Source organism: Homarus americanus, unplaced genomic scaffold, assembly GCF_018991925.1.
Source record: "Homarus americanus isolate GMGI-L3 unplaced genomic scaffold, GMGI_Hamer_2.0 scaffold56009, whole genome shotgun sequence".
Lineage (NCBI taxonomy): Eukaryota > Metazoa > Arthropoda > Malacostraca > Decapoda > Nephropidae > Homarus > Homarus americanus.
Genome location: NW_024739542.1, coordinates 4,115,993 through 4,133,856, shown reverse-complemented (window position 1 = coordinate 4,133,856; position 17,864 = coordinate 4,115,993). Strand labels below are relative to the sequence as shown.

Sequence of the window (17,864 nt, the reverse complement as noted above, 5' to 3'; positions counted from 1 at the left end):
CAGTGGGTGGTGAGTCAACTAGTTCGAACTACTTATATCTGATTTTGTCACTACTAAGTTTAAGAGCATCACTGGAGCTTCGAAAATGGATTTAAGAACTATCAGTTTGTGTCAGATAATACACACACTGCCTGACATATTCTAACAGACGTCGCATGAATACTTGTACTACAACAGAAAATTTTATCCTCACTTGACGTAAAATCATGTGCTAAAGGTCAAGGTCAAGGTCAAGCCGTATTACCCTTTAGAATTTAAGATATTTAAGAGAATATATTTTATCGTTTTACATACTCAGAGACCTTCGGTGTTCAAGTCCATACAGTAAATACATTCTTACATAAACTTTACAGAAAGGAGAACACGTTGATACATTCCTTGAGCTGTAATAGTTGCTGTATAGTGTTTGAACTGGCTGTACTTTAAGTGCTTTAGAACCTTAGTTACAGAAGTACAAAATTACACAAAAACCGAATCTCAGAAGAGGGAGGGAGAGAGGGAGGGAGGTGGCGAGGGAGGGAGGTGGCGAGGGAGGGAGGGAGGCTGTATCTCAACACTGCGGGGTATCAATAAAACAATGATCTGAGGCGCTCCTTATATCAGTGTGAGGGTCCTCGTGAGGTTACGTGGAGGAGGTGTGGAGGAAGAGTGTGTGAGGGGGAGGGGGGTGAGGGAGAGGAGTGTGGAGAGGGAGGAGAATGTGGGGAGGATGAGTGTGTGAGGGGGGAGTGAGGGAGAGGAGTTCGGAAGGTGTGGAGGAAGAATGTATGAGGGGGGAGGGTGAGGGAGAGGAGGAGAGATGTGGGGGAGGAGAGTATGAGGGGGAGGAGAGTGATGGAGAAGAGTGCGTGAGGAAAGTAATGGAAAAGAGTATGGGGGGAAGAGGAGGTGTGGGGGGAAGAGTGTGGGAGGGAGGAGAGTGTGAAGGGGAAGAGACGAGGGAAGGAGAGGAGGGATAAGGGAAGGTATAGTACAAAAGGGTTGAAAACAAAGGAAGGAAGAAAAATAGAAAGGAGGAGAGACATAGAGTGAATAAAAGAGAGAAGGATGAAGGAGGGGAAGAGAAAGGAGAGGAATTTTACAGATGAAGACGAAGGAAGAACTATGGAGATGTTGTCTAGAGGAGACGGGGTGGTGAGGGAGGAGAGTGGTGGAGAGAGAGGGGTGGAGGGAGAGAGGGAGAGAGGGGGTGGTAGAGGGAGAGTGGTGGGAGAGAGGGGGTGGTGGAGGGAGAGAGTGGTGGAGAGAGGGGGTGGTGAGGAGAGAGGGGTGGGAGAGAGAGGGGTGGTGGAGGGAGAGAGTGGGGGAGAGGGGGGTGGTGGAGGGGAGAGTGGTGGAGAGAGAGGGGGTGGTGAGGGAGAGAGTGGGGAGAGAGGGGTGGTGGAGAGAGAGGGTGGAGAGAGGGGTGGTGGAGAGAGGGGTGGTGGAGGAGAGGTGGAGAGAGGGGGTGGTGGAGGGAGAGGGTGGGAGAGAGGGGTGTGGAGAGAGGGGGTGGTGGAGGAGAGAGTGAGAGGGGTGGTGGAGGGAGAGGGAGAGAGGGGTGGGAGGGGAGAGGGGGTGGTGAGTGGTGGAGAGAGGGGGTGGAGGGAGGGGGAGGGTGGTGGAGAGAGGTGGTGGGGGAGAGAGTGGTGGAGAGAGGGGGTGGTGGAGGGGAGGGTGAGAGAGGGGTGGTGGAGGGAGAGAGGGTGGGGAGAGGGGGTGGTGGAGGGGGGTGGAGAGAGGGGGTGAGAGTGGTGAGAGGGGTGGTGGAGAGAGTGGTGGAGAGGGGGTGGTGGGGAGAGAGGTGGAGAGAGGGGTGGTGGAGGGAGAGAGTGGTGGAGAGAGGGGTGGTGGAGGGAGAGAGTGGTGGGGGAGGTGGTGGGGGGGAGGAGGGAAGAGGAGAGGGTAATGGAAGAGGAGGAAGAGTGTTGGTGGGTTGGCGGAGGAGGAAGAGTGTTGGTGGAGGAGGTGGGAGAGAGTGGAGAGAGAGAGAGAGAGAGAGAGAGAGAGAGAATCATGGTGGAGAGGAACACAAGAGGTGTGAAGTGGGCAGAGGGTCAAGTACTTCTCTTTCCAATTTAGAGGACTCGAACCTGACCCTTAAATTCTTCCTGACGACTCTTTGTCATCAGCAGCCAGCACTACTACCACCAGGGGGACGAAGAGGAGGAGGAGGAGGAGGAAGAATAAAGGAGGGAAGGAGAGCGAAAGGGTAGAATAAGAGAGAACTAAAGGAGAAGAAGAAAGAATAGATAGGAGAGGAAAAGAAGAATATGAGATGACAGAGAGAGACAAAGATAGAGAGAAGATGAATGAGTAGGTATCCTATCTGACGCTACATTAAGGACAAGGAGTCTCACCTGGGTAATCTTAGTCTTGTAAACAAACTGATCATTAGTGTAAGATTAATTGTATTGTGGTCCTTCAAGTATGATTAATATTTCTACTTTTACTTTTTACTCTTATCCTCTTCGCTACTGACCGGGTTGTTAGCCACTTGAGCGTGTCTTTATCATTGTTATTAGGCACAAGGTACTCGTTCTCATAACCCGAGTACAAAAAGATTATTACTTTACAAACGAATATTCACTCTTATGGTGACATTGCCTCCACCAAGCCAACCATACCCAAATAAACCTTTCTTTAAATTATTTCCTTTCAAATCTCCCGAGTAACTGATGAATCCACTCCCTGGTTTCGATCACTGCGAGTATCTTTGCTGAAACGAATCCAGATGCTATCTTTGTTTTCGTGCAGTCAGCTGAGTATGACGACAATCAGGTAATTATTCTTGGATCGTACCGTTTAATGAGACCCTGATCAAATATTCATTGGGCTAGTCGCTCCAAATGTGTGTGTGTGTGTGCGTGTGTGTGTGTGTGTGTGTGTGTGTGTGTGTGTGTGTTCTAGTTGTGATGGTAGATTAACAGGTATCTTTGAACGTACTCTACCTGAGATGACTGTAAACTAGATATCACATTACACAAGTTAGCACCGAGTCCCACCCTCCTTCCCTTATGCTAACATTCCTTCATAATGTTACGATATCGCCCTACTAAACCTCTCATACTATGCAAATTCGGTAATGCAGTACGGAAACTGAATATTAGCTTATCATAACAGGATGTGTCCAGTCGTAACATATGACCAGTGACCCGTAAGTATTCCCAGGGATTCAGAGATGGGAGAGACGTGTGTGTGTGTGTGTGTGTGTGTAATAATAATAATTACTATTATTATTTTATTATTATTATTATTATTATTATTATTATTATTATTATTATTATCATTATTATTATTATTATTATTATTATTATTATTATTATTATTTCATTATTATTATTATTATTATTATTATTATTATTATTATTATTATTATTATTATTTTATTATTATTATTATCATTATTATTATCATTATTATTATTATTATTATTATTATTATTATTATTATTATTATCATTATTATTATTATTATTACACACACACACAGAGTCTCTCAGCAGTAATGACAATCAGTCATGGGTTATAATGAGTGAGGCTGTGGCCCGTAAATCTCTCACAGGCAAATGATAATGATCATTATCTCTCTTCATATCGTAACTTCTGCCTCAGTCATAACAATTACACCACAATAATTGACAATAAAAACGACTTTATTCTTCGATAAAATACAATTAATGTCATCAGCAATTAGGGCACGAGAAAAAAATTATATCCAAAATCTGATCAACTGGTAATTTCATTTTGTGTGAGTTGGAAATGTTCGTGGAAATTGTTATTGTCATTCCAAGCACAAAAATATATAACTCGTGGTGTATTTTCATCATATTCTTGTTCTGAAATACACAATAATAGGAATTAACCAAAAAGCTAACCTAACCAAACCTACCTAACCTTAGCTTAAGTACTAGTATGTATTCCACTATCCTTAAGTTAGGTTAGTTTAGGTTTCATTAGATCTGGTGGTATTAGTTTAGCTTAAAAGTATCGTTACGTTTAGTTTAGTTTAGTTTAGTATGTTGGTTCGATTTCCTATTTGAATAAATAATTTACGCGACTTTCATTAAGAATTTCAGTATGTACAATCAAGTATTTAAGACAGTCATGTGGTGGAATAGGATAGCCAGGCGATATAGTTTATCTAATAATGTCGGCCGAGATACTGAGCATCTTAACTAATGTAAGATTAGATCAGTGTTTATCGTGCAGTGAACACATCGTCAGCCTCACCTGACCTAACTAATAGAAGTATTTTGTTGTTGTTGTTCATGAAAGATGTTATGAGTTTGTTGAAGCGCTGCTCAACACACACATTCTCGGCCATCCTTGTTGTACTACAAATGTTGAGAAAAATAGCATATACAGTTTGTTAAAAAACAACAACAACAAGATAGTGCAGATAAGAACCCTTTGTCCTTTAGCTCAGCCAGACGAGAAACACTCCGGAGAGCCACTCACCTGGCGTGTTCCTCAGGCACAATATTGTCAAGTTAAAGCCAAACTTACCAGCTGTGAATACTGACAAAGTTTGGTGGTGTAACTTGCAGGGTGCACGAGTATTTGTTTATATATATATATATATATATATATATATATATATATATATATATATATATATATATATATATATATATATGTATATATATATATATATATATATATATATATATATATATATATATATATATATATATATATATATATATATATATACACACACGCTGGATAGCTTCAAACATAGGTTGGATGGATATATGAGCAATAGGGGTTGGGTGTAAATGGGACTGCCCAGTATGGGCCAATAGGCCCGCTGCAGTTTCCTCCATTCTTATGTTCATATGTTCTTATATATAGGCTCTCGTGCACCCTGCAAGTTACACCACCAAACTCTGGCAGTATTCACTAAATTAAGAGACCTGACATGACCGATGGATCTTTAAGCAGGAGGTCATCTTGTTGTTTCAGATTGAGCTGTCGACGGTGGATCGGTTAGTGTTGAACAACGTGCAGCTCAGCTCCTCCGGCAAGTACAAGTGTGAAGTAATAGCCGAGAGTCCTCTGTTCCTCACGGCGGACAAAAGTGACCCAATGACAGTCGTCCGTGAGTACATGCTCGAGTTACTACCACTGAGTGTCCTTATGTGTTACATTGTGTTATGAAGTGTTGTAACTGTATGTCCTCACATGCGTTATAACTTTGTTCTGTGTTATGTCACGTGTTACACTAAATATTGTCTTCTCATACATAGCCTAACTTCACTCACATTCCAATACATAACAAAATACTCCCTCCCTCAACACCTTTATGGTCAGTTGTTACCCCCCCGACACCTGTCTGTAACTTACCACGTCAATTTCATTTCTTCTAAATCAAATGCCCTTTTAAATTTTCGCTACAATTATGGTGTTTATGTGGGGGGGGGGGGGAGAACGGTAATATGCCATGATAGGTTATACCATGATAGGTTATGCCCAGAGGGAACTGCACTGCACCGCCCTCATTGTCCCCGCTGGGTGGATTGAGGATGTCCCGTATGTTAACCAACGACCTTCAGGATTCTGCACTCGGCCACGATATTGATGGTGCTAGGGTCCAATACCAAGGAATGAGCATAACAGGGGACCACCTCCTCACCACACCACAGCGAAACGATCATTCATGGCTTCCCTCACATTTCTTCTCTCCGTTTCAGCTAAACCCCTCCTGGCTACCCTCACACCTATCCTCTTCTGACTCCCCTTCACCCTTCTCTTTCACATCTTTTTTTGGTCTCATACCAGTATTCAAGTCTTCCTTTAAAATTATTTTCATCCTCCCTATCTGTTACACCGTCCTTTCGCCCGCATCTCCTCTCATATCCCCATTGGTCCGATCTCCCCTCACGCCTTATGTCTCTCCCAATCAGAGATCCCGAAGGAGAAGCCTCGCATCTACGGGAGGCAGGACGAGTACCATATAGGCGACACTGCGCACCTCACCTGCGTCTCGGCCATGTCCAGCCCGCCAGCCGAACTGACCTGGTTCATCAACGACAAACAGGTGAATTTTAGGTCTTTAATGCAAGGCTATAAGTCACGTTTCCTCTCAACTCTGACTAGCAGCAGTTAAAGACAAGTTACTGTATGTTTCCCCGACTTACACTTATTGCTGGTAACACTAAAGTAATCTTTCCCTCACGCCTTTGGATTTCAGAGTAGAATTAGTGGACAGTTTTTCTTTAGACGCACAGTAAAGTTTATAATTTTGGGGGTAACAGAATACAAACTCCTCACATTCTTCTTACCATTCAGCAGCTTTTTAAGTCTTGTCATCGTCATTCCAGCCTCTATCCTCGCCCTGACTTACAACACACACACACACACACACACACACACACACACACACCAAATGACGTATTTTACTTTTTTTATTACGGGATTAGCCCACCAGTGCACAGATCAGTGACCCACATTAGGGCCTGGGGGCGAAAATATAATAATAACAATACCAATAATAATAATATTAATAATAATAATAATAATAATAATAATAATAATAATAATAATAATAATAATAATAATAATAATAATAAATAAAAAATAAAAATAAATAAAAGATCAATAGTGAGAAACGATATACTGTATGCACTGTATATGTTGTGTTGTCAAAGTAATTAAAGTCTGTTGCTGGGGCCATTCAAGACTTTAGAATCAGTGAAGAGATTAAAAAAAATAAATTACAACATTTTACTTCAGAAACTCATGAAACTCTGGTATCATTCACACCAACATCTGATCTTAACCCTGTAGGTCCAACACCGACCCTCACACACCTACAACAAGGGACTCGGTTTTAAGCTTCACGGACAAGGAATAAGAGAGAGAGGAGGGGTAACATTTTGCCTCAGAAATTTATGGCAGGGAAGGCTTTTAAGGGTCGAGTTCAGCTGAGCGACAGTGTGATAAGTTGCTGTGGTCTCAGTGCTGTACAGAGGCTGGGGAGGGGGTAGGATCACCATTCAGTAGACATTCATCACCAAGTTCAGAAGAGATAAACAAAGAAGTAGATTCTTTATTTATTAGATATGACCTAACCTAACCTAACCTAATTAACCCAGAACTACCCTGAATTCATCCGACTTAACCTCACCCAACAAATCCAGATCGCAGGTGACATAAGCCCAACCTAACGTAACCTGACTATAGCTGACCTAACCCATCCGTCCAAACAAAAGTAGAGGACATAAAAATTACACTGTACGGCCATCCTCCCCCACACACCACACCACTCAGGCCACTTGGACAAGACTCCTCACCACACAAAAGACCTTTGTTATAGGCCTGGTATAATGGTGGTAGGTCGATCATAGAAGGTATCTGAAGATGGTTGTATAGGTCGAGAGAAAGATGGCCCTAGTCGATGACAGAAGGTAGATGAAGCTGGTAGAATGATGGTGGTATAGGACGATGGCAAGGTAGAGTTTAATCTACCCCTGTGGGAGGACCAGGTGCATGGCCCAGGACTAGTGTAGGGCACAACTGGTACTTGGTCGACGGGCCGTAGAAAGTGATCCTCCGACACGAGATCAAGAAAGAATATTTACCCCAAAGGTAGAGGTTTCCCATGGGTCGGTGGTTCGATCCCAGGGAGCCCCCAGTCCACCCGCTGTAAATGGGTAACAAACTTCATACGTTGGGAAGTGAAAGTGGTGGAGGGCAGTGACGGCCACGTTGCCTCGCGCACCCAAGACTAGGGGCGGCGTTACACAAGCACCTAAACGGGTAGTTTTTCACACCTGCAGACAAATCCGGCAATAGATCAGGAGAATCCAGCTTGTGTTCCCGGTTTCTGTTAACTCCGACATATCGGTCTACACTTACCTGATATCGGCGTTACTCCCGAGTTCAGTAAAGAGCAACTAACATGTTGAAGGTACAGTTATATATATATATATATATATATATATATATATATATATATATATATAAAATACATGCAGTAATTTATTAATGCAAATTCATCTGACAGCAATGTTTACATTTTGCCATCAAACTCTCGTATTGCTCCTTCTAGTGATCCTTGGACGAGTCTATAAACGTTTTCTTTCTTGCCTTCACTTGATACAGCCCAAAACAACAGCTATAGTTGCCACAGTAATAGGGTCATCGAGAACCATTTTGAATGTTTACGTCTATGTGATGCTGAAATTTGGCCAGCCTCGTGTGGCCGCCTTGAGCGTAGTAAGCCGGAGTTGTAGTGCCAGATTTGCCTTCCGGATTGAAAAATTGCCACTTAAGGTGCTTGTGTGAAGCCGCCTTTAGTATACAGTGTACTGTATCCACACTGTCCCTAACAGACAGTCATGCCTATGGGACCAACTTTCACTCATGTGGGCGTGGGTAAATGTAGTCAGGTGTGGGTAAACGCCACAAATTGTGGATAATTCGAAAATTATTTCCAGTTGATGATAAGCTTCCGATAGTGTTGATATGTGTTAACGTAAAAACTAAACTATACTAATAAGAAGAACAGTATATTACCTGGAGTTGCACACACTGTCACACACCTGGTGGAGGGTGAGGGGGCGAGGTGTGTTCGTGACCCTCCCGCACTGTTATCACCATGTAAAGGGCTGTTAGGGGCGTAGGTGTGTGTGAAGCATCATGGTGAACCCCCTCCACCACCATTATCACCACCATCACCACCATCACCACGACCACCATCACCACCATCACCACGACCACCATCACCACCATCACCACCACCACCATCTTGGCATTGATATCATACACCTGGAAGAATTACCTTTTTTACACATTTAATTCACCAACAAAGGATGATAAATACACCTTAGGTTTATGAACATCCCTGTTGCCTGCTCACACTGATCTTGAGAGATGAGAACTGTTGTTTTATACCTCTCTCACACACACACACACACACACACACACACACACACACACACACACACACACACACACAAAAATCACTCAAGAATTCCACAATACTTCATTAAAACCTAAACTAAAAAAAAAAAAAAAAAACTGATCACTATTTTTCCAGGATCTTATAATACGCTAATTCCTATAAGTCAATTAAACCACAGAACATATTATAAGGACACAAAGTTACTCCGTACGAAAGAGATATTTGATAAATCACTGGAAGAATTTGTGAGATAGTAATCGCCTTTGATTACCTCCCCCCACAGCGTATAAGACAAGAGTAATAATTCATATCTGGGGTCCTTGATAAATAGACCACTTGGGACAAAAGAAAACATACACTGGGATTTTGCAGGGGGTCTGCCGATATGATTCTAGCGGGAGTTATGGAGTCGTTTCATATGTTGGCTTGAGAGAGAGAGACAGAGAGAGAGACAGACAGACAGACAGACAGAGAGAGAGACAGAGAGAAGAGACAGACAGACAGAGAGAGAGACAGACAGACAGACAGACACAGACAGAACCAGACAGACAGACAGACAGACAGAGACAGACAGACAGACAGACAGACAGACAGACAGACAGAGACAGGAGAGACAGACAGAGAGACAGAGAGAGACAGACACAGACAGACAGAGACAGACAGACAGACAGAGACAGAGACAGAGACAGACAGACTCAGACAGACAGACAGACAGACAGACAGGCAGACAGACAGAAAAAGAGAGATGAAACAATTTGAATTGAGTTTCCTAAAGAAGATTTTCTACGCATCTCAGGAGAAAGCCTCCAATCCTCTCTCTACCATCAGAATGCTCCACCAACATGACTACACTCTAATCCTGTTGTGGTGGTCGGGGGGAGGAGGGAGGGAGGGTATGTCAGTGAAACCTTCTTCATCCCTAAAAGAAGATCAGCTGGCCAGGATAGGTGCTCCACGCTATAGAGTCCAGGTCGTGAGCTTCTCGTACCATCATTGGACATTGGAAGAGGATGCTAGTTAGATGCTGTGACTCTTGTGTGAGGCGAGAAAGATAGAGAGAGAGAGAGAGAGACATTCACTCCCTGCAACAAAATAAATCATCATAAATGTCTTACAGGAGAAATGAATTAATCACTCAACTGTCTGCGTTAAAAGTGGATAAAGTTGAGGACAGTGGACAGTGGAAGAGACGGTTACCCCCCCCCCCCGCCGTCTCACCTACCTCTTCATTTCTACAACATGTTTCATCTCTCCAATATTTTAAGACTATAATCTAAAAAAAACATTCAATATAACTCTACATTATGTTAGCTTCCACCAACATATTCAGTTATCAAACCTCACTCTTATATCTATAAATTACATACATGAATATTATTGCTTTGATTATCCCACCAAAAACACAATTATATTCAGATTCAACAAATGCATTAACCAGAAATATATCGCTATGTATATAACAGCACAAACAGTTTATCGTAATTGTAAAAGTTATTATTCAATTAAGGTACAATCATTGTGTTAATGGCGTAGTGGCGTGGCTTATTGTGTGCGTGTGATGGTAGTGTACCTAGGAACTGTTCACTAGTATCTACATCAACAATGACTTACATTTTAATTCAAGTTTTATACAAGACGACCTTACTTATCTGGGCTATATACACCTGTCTCTGAAATACTCCTAGATATAAAATGTTTACCGCTATATACATTTCATTGTCTAATAATGGCATTAATAACTCACATTGATAACCTTAATTAATACTAATAACATCAATAATAATGATAACTTTTAACTGGCGGTACATTTTTGTATATCATCGATCACAGAACTTATTTGAGAGAGCTAATGCTGTTATTATAATGTTGTTACTGCGTCTCAACAATGAAGGTCTTTAAGCATGTAACAAAATTAGTAACAGGCTAGTCCAACAACATTAAAAATTATGAAAGATAGAACCCTGTGTAAAAAGAAACAGACAGACGGACAGGCAGACAGACAGACGGACAAACAGACAGACAGACTGACAGATAAAGCAGTACCAAGAGCACCACAATAGGAAAAGCACAACAGCCAGAAAAAGAAGGAAAAGACGAGGAACAACAATAGAGAAAACAACATGAGTGTCGTACTCAGCGGTGGGGTGTGGCAGCAGGTGGTGGTGGTCAGTTGTGAGCAGAGCTGTCCACACACAATAGGGGGGGTGACAAGACAACTACAACAAAAACAACCACTACAACAGGAGGAGGACGAGTGGGACGAAGAGGAGGAGGAGCTGGAGGAGGAGGAGGAGAAAGAGGAGGAGGAGGAAGAGAAAGAGGAGGAGGTGTCCACACAACACAGCACATTATGGATCATGAAGACACATTGGGTCTGAGCGCCCCACAATGTTCCGCCTCTCGCCCTCCTGGGGACTAGAAATTTTCCCTCGTGCCAGAGAAAATCTTCATTTCTCTTTATGTATTATATAATGTGTATGTATGTGTGTGTGTGTGTGTGTGTGTGTGTACACCACCATACTCGCCTTTTTTAGATAATGTTAAAGTTCATATAATTACGATTTAAGATTTTTATGGCCTTGATATTAATAGATTGTTTTACGTGATTTTTCCCCCTCAAATTGTAAGACATTATCTATATTGTTATTCTTTTCTTGTGTAGTTCATAATTGTAGTAAGATTTTATTTTTTGTTTTTTTACGGGGATTCGCCCACCTGGGCACAGATCACTGACCCACATCGGGGCCTAGGGGGCGAAAATGTAATAATAATAATAATAATAATAATAATGATGATGATGATGATGATGATGATGATGATGATGATGATGATGATGATGATGATGATGATGATGATGATGATGATGATGATGATGATGATGATGATGATGATGATGACGACGACGACGACGACGACGACGACGACGACGACGACGACGCGACGATAATAATAATAATATGTATAATAATAATAATAATAATAATAATAATAATAATAATAATAATAATAATAATAATAATAATAATAATAATAATAAAAGAACCATAAAGAAATACAAAAATTAAAAAATATCAAGAGTGAGAAACAATATATGTACAGGTATGTTGTGTTGTCAATAGTACGAGAAATAATTGAGACCCTGCAATTGTGTAAATGAGGCAGAAAGTCAGATCAACAACCTGGGACTTGGTCACAATTTTCGTGTTACTTATTGTCTCTCATATTGTGGATGTTTTGTTAATTTAATATCTGTCTGTCTGTCTGTCTGTCTATGTATGTATGTATAACAGTTTTTGAAGCTTGGAGCTGTCTATTTGTAACAACCTTGGGTTATCACCTTGTGTAGAGGAATAACAGCCTTGAAGCTGTGCCTGTATGGCAGGCGAGAATTCCACCAGTGAACACCTTATATAACGGTTTTTGAAGCTGTTTTATTTGTAACAGCCTCCGGTTGTGATAGAATTATATATTACAAATGTATTCACCCATATTTATATAAGTGCTACTGTCTATTAAACAGGAGCTAATACATGTGTATATATGTATGTATGTCTCTCTGTCTGTTCTTCTTTGTCTCTGTACATGGCATGAAGTCGAGTGGGCTTCGTTTGTCTATTTTATGAGATATCTTTAATACTCTCCCTCAGTGATGGACAGGAGGATCGCCGGAAATGACATACAAGTAAACGGACATGCAGGCAGGCTGATGGACAGACACACAAACGGCTTGGTAAAGATACAGACAGACAAACAGACAGAATGCCTGGTACATTGACAGACAAACTGACAGATCGACGCACTAGTAAATGGACAGGTAGACAGACAGTTGGTAAATAGACAGGCACACAGACAAACTGATAAATAGACAGGCAGACAGGCGCCCTAGTAAATTGACAGACATACAGACAGCTCCAGTGTTCATGGCTGAGGGGCAGAAACAAAACAAAAAGTACCGGATACTCGTGATCGATTTGCAACACCCAATACAGTACACCCACACCCACACCCACACCCACACCCACATGGTACAGTTGCGGAGAGGTGTTCCTGCACCCCCTGTGGTAGCCCGTCTTTCCACACGGCACCGTCACAGTAGTAGTATCACTGTTTATGAATGAATGGGTATTGGTCATGTATAGACGGACGTGATTGGTGGATAGGTTTGATATAGGTCATAAAGGTTGGCCGTTTGGAGACACGGGTTACCACAACTATACCAGTTGTGGTCCGTGTTACCACAGAACCCACCCTGTAACATTGGTGTTCCGTGTTACCTTGGAAACACTAATATTGTAACATTGATGTTTCGTGTTATCATAAAAGTAGGACCACAGGAGTTGGGTACTAGAAATGAGAGAGAAGAAATAATAATTGAATTTTGTCAAGTAAACTAGATGACACTGTTAAAATTCAATACGAGTACATGCTTTGATCAACATCCCGGGCACGTCTGTATATCGGGTCTCACCCCAGGACAATGTCAACAACATGGTCAGGAATAAAATAGATTACACAAGTGATCGTGGGCCCTTCGTGCCCGGTGGCGAGTCCTGTGGTACAGTTTACCGAGGCGTGAAAGTCCGAACGCTCGTGCTTGGCTAGCGCGCAACCACCGTCCGGCTGACAGCGTACAGAGACATCGTTTTCCAGATGGTCGTGGTTGTTATAATCATGGTCGTGGTTAAAATAATGGTCGTGGTTGTTATAATCATGGTCGTGGTTGTTATAATCATGGTCGTGGTTAAAATTATGGTCGTGGTTGTTATAATCATGGTCGTGGTTGTTATAATCATGGTCGTGGTTGTTATAATCATGGTCGTGGTTGTTATAATCATGGTCATGGTTGCTATAATCATGGTCGTGGTTGTTATAATCATGGTCGTGGGTGATATAATCATAAGTGTGGTTGTTATAATCATGGTCGTGCTTGTTATATTCATGGTTGTTGCTGTTATAATCATGGTCGTGGTTGTTATAATCATGGTCGTGTTTGTTATAATCATAGTCGTGGGTGATATAATTATAGTCGTGGTTGTTATAATCATGGTCGTGGTTGTTATAATCATGGACGTGATAATTATAATCATGGTCGTGGTTGTTATAATCATGGTCGTGGTTGTTATAATCATAGTCGTGGTTGTTATAATCATGGTCGTGGTTGTTATAATCATGGTCGTGCTTGTTATATTCATGGTTGTTGCTGTTATAATCATGTTCCTGGTTGTTATAATCATGGTCGTGATTATTATAATTATGGTCGTGGTTGTTATAATCATGGTCCTGGTTGTAATAATCATGGTCGTGATTGTTAAAATAAGGGTCGTACCTGAGACTAACACAGGTAGAATAAACCCCACACCTAATCTTTAATCTCAATAAACCCAGATTAACCTCACATAATCAACAGGATTAGAGACCATTAGGACTGTACCACCAATACCGATACATTTCACACTGGATTAATAACAAAACATTTTATCACATTTCCAATAGCTAATGTCTTACGGATACTGTAAGTATCTAGTATACTATAGGAAGGAATAGAATAAAGGTTAGAATAATTAGTTAAAGAAATATTCGCCATAAGGAGAGGTTAAAATCATAAAAAAAAAATATTTTGAATCACCGATGATCATTCCGAGATAAATTATATTATGAAGAGAACTGACCTTGATTCTGGTTAGGTTAGTCACCGTCTGCTTAAGTTATCACCTGTGTTAAGTCATCATAGTCATCATCTACGTAAGTCAGTTTTAGGCCCATCTCACACGACTGACCGACCATAGATGTTCTTTCCGCGCGAGGGTGTTAGTTTAAACTGCGTCTTATTATTTACGCTGGTGGATGTAAGACCAGCTACCCTCACTGACGCAGCTATGGTCAATTTGGTGTTATTCTTGTTTATAAATGCCTTCTAATCTGTCTCAAGTCTATCTGTCCTGTTTACTGCCATCCCAACTGTCTGTTCGTCTGCGTGGTGTTTGACTGTGAGCCCGTCTGTACTCTTTGTGTCGTCAAATCTGTCTGTCTTATCCGTTGTGGCGTGTGTCTGCCTGTTTGTCTAATGTGAACCAGTCAGTCAGCTGTCTGTCTGTCATGTTAGTTGCCATATTGTCTGTTTGTGCATGTATGAATCTGTCTATTTTTGTCAACCTCCTGTCTGCTTCACTGTCTTTATTCACCCTGTGTAGTCATGTCTGTCCGTCTGTATGTATGTGTCTGTTGTCTTTGTCTTTCATAAGTCTGTCTATCTGTCTGTCTTTCTGTGTGTCCTTGAATCAGTCTGTATTATGTCTTTTGTTTGTTCGTTTCTCTCCCTCTCCATTTTTATCCGTACTATCTCTATGTCTCTCCATTACACTACTCATCATATTTAGCACTTTTCTTCCTTATTAAATAGGTGATTTTAATATGGTATTCTGAGAACTTTAAAAAACACATCCCTCCATTCATACCTCCACCTCTCACTATCCCTCTCTCCCATCTCCTTTCCTTGCTCGCCTCTTAAGGATAATAATGTTTCTTCTCCTTCTCTTCTCCCTTTCTATCTTCTCCATGCATTCCTATTATTATCTTTTTATCACTTCTCCTTTTCCATGTACAGTCAGCCACAGGAATAAGTATACACTGTAGCCTCGTACGGTCCGAAAATGTTCTGGTAACGTTGAAACTGCGCATCCAAACGCATGATGAAACTCAGTTCCCCCCCACCTGTTATCTCTAACTATTTTCTGTTTCCCCTTCTTTATTCTTCTATTTACTCATCTTCCTTCCTTTACTAATCCAAACAACATTAAAAAAAGTAGGCTAAGAGAAAAAGTGGGGGGAGGAGGAGGGAGCCGTACGATAACTGCAATCGTCCGGCTGACAGCGTACAGCGACATCTTTTGCCAGCGTAAATAAAATGGTTAATTAATGCTTTCCTAAAGAAACCATCGACATGGGACCAGGTTTGTTCCACTCTACGACTTTTTTGCGACTTTTTCACCAAGTTTGATGAAAAATGATTGTGCAGTGTCGGCTGCTCAGAACAGACAGACAGACAGACAGACACACGTCTAGTCCTATAGTATATTAGATTATTATTCACGAAAGATTCCGAAATTCAATAACCCCGAACCAAGACCTATCCAGGGACAGATTGTGGGTCACACCACGTCCAAGTAATGAGCTTAGTGGGGCTAAGACTTGATAAAAAAAAACTATGAACAAAATCAAATGGAATTTAGGGATAGAATATGAAATTGAAACCGAAAATAGATTTCCAGTATTGCTAGCGGGTGACTTTGATGAACACGGAACTGGACAACAATTTAATAATTACAAAGAAGTAATGTTAGAGACTGGGGAAAAACTTATAGGACATAGGAGGAGCGAGACTAAAAGTGAGTGGATAACAAATGAAATTTTAAAGCAAATAAATAGAGTACTAAATATGAGAAAATGAAGTGATGCTTAAACATTAACAACGGGAATGAAGAGAGGTTAAGAGAGATGATCTTGAAAATAATGTACTTGAAATGTACAGAAAAAGACATGAGATAGTTTGTATATATATATAATTAGGGATGAGGAGATAATAAGAGAAACATTGATGGGTAAGTTGAGGGTAGGAGGGCCAGGGGAAGGCGGAGGCTGGGATGGAGGAATGAAATTGAAAACTGGATCCTCAGAAAGATACAAAACCTTGGAGGATTGGTAAAAACAGCCTGAGAATATTTAGACTGGAGGACTGTGGTCGCCAACCCTCAGATATGAGGATGGCACTGTGACTGAAACACTGACATTGTAACATTGCTGTTCCGTGTTACCATAGTAACACTTACATTGTAACATTGGTGTTCTGTGAAGCGTAATAATCTATTTTGGGTCTTTAAGTTGCACATACTGCTATTTATGAAGACCCGTGACGCAGCAGTCGGGCCAGACACACACCCCACTTACTGAAATACAGGATAATGAACCTTTATGGAGAAAATAATGTAGTGAGCTAATGTGTCTAGCGTGTGTTGTCGGTGGTTTTATTACATTGTAGTGTGAAGTTTGACAGTTTTAACTCGCCTCTACCAGATATAAAACGCATAAATTGAAAAGAATTTAAATAAAAAGTTAAAGTGAGTTGTCATATTGGTGTATATATCAATATATATAAAACAAAAAATATTCGAAAGGAAAATAAGGAGTTTGAACGATCGAAAAGCTCAAAATAAAGTGAAATGTGTAGAAAATGAAACGTTTACACATACCGGTGTCAAATTATCGTTATATCACAATTATTCCCAATAGTGTAATATAAAAGGTTGTCTCAGAAAATATATACGCACTGCCATACTGATTTTCGTAGAGATCGCATGAACTCTTGTATTACAACAGCAACATTGCCCCCAGTTCTTGATGTGTGAGGCCTCCCACAAGTGAGGGTAATGTTCCTCGTGTAATATAAGTATTTGTGCGATCACCCCGAAAATTTTACAGGAAAAGGGAAACAATGGAGCACCTTAGCTTTCGTCTTTATTCAAGACATCTTCAGAGGAAACTGAATTTACCGGGATTGAGAGAGGCTTATATGCACAGGGTGACCTTACAAACCATCAGGTCAGGTCAATAACATGGGATCCCTGGACGATAGCATAAAGAAAACAAAGAAATCATATTCAGAAAGAAGTCTGAGAATTTATTAACTGTTTTTTTTTTCAAAAATAAAAGCCAAACATTTTTCACTTCCGTAGAAAAAATAATATTGTGTGCCTGACAACATCCACAGTACACACACACACACACACACACACACACACACACACACACAAAATATAAGTATTGAACTCCAACAGAATTCCAGATTTTGTTTTTCTTTTGCTGAAAGACAAATTTTCAGCCGGAGTCCATAAAAACTGTGCTTGAGTTTTTCTTTACTTATTGATATTTTGTTTTGTTTTGTTATCTGTAAATTTGGGTTAGGTTAGGTTGGTCGGCCT

The 17,864-nt window shown here is 41.0% G+C and overlaps 1 protein-coding gene across 1 annotated transcript in view; it reads left to right on the top strand.

The window, feature by feature from the left end:
• Window positions 1-17,864, top strand: part of LOC121874884 — a 113,881-nt gene that overhangs the window by 91,172 nt on the left and 4,845 nt on the right. Inside the window, exons 3-4 of the mRNA XM_042379204.1 lie at window positions 4,947-5,082; window positions 5,888-6,021. Coding sequence (XP_042235138.1) covers window positions 4,947-5,082; window positions 5,888-6,021 — 270 coding nt within the window. The remainder of the gene's footprint in view (window positions 1-4,946; window positions 5,083-5,887; window positions 6,022-17,864) is intronic.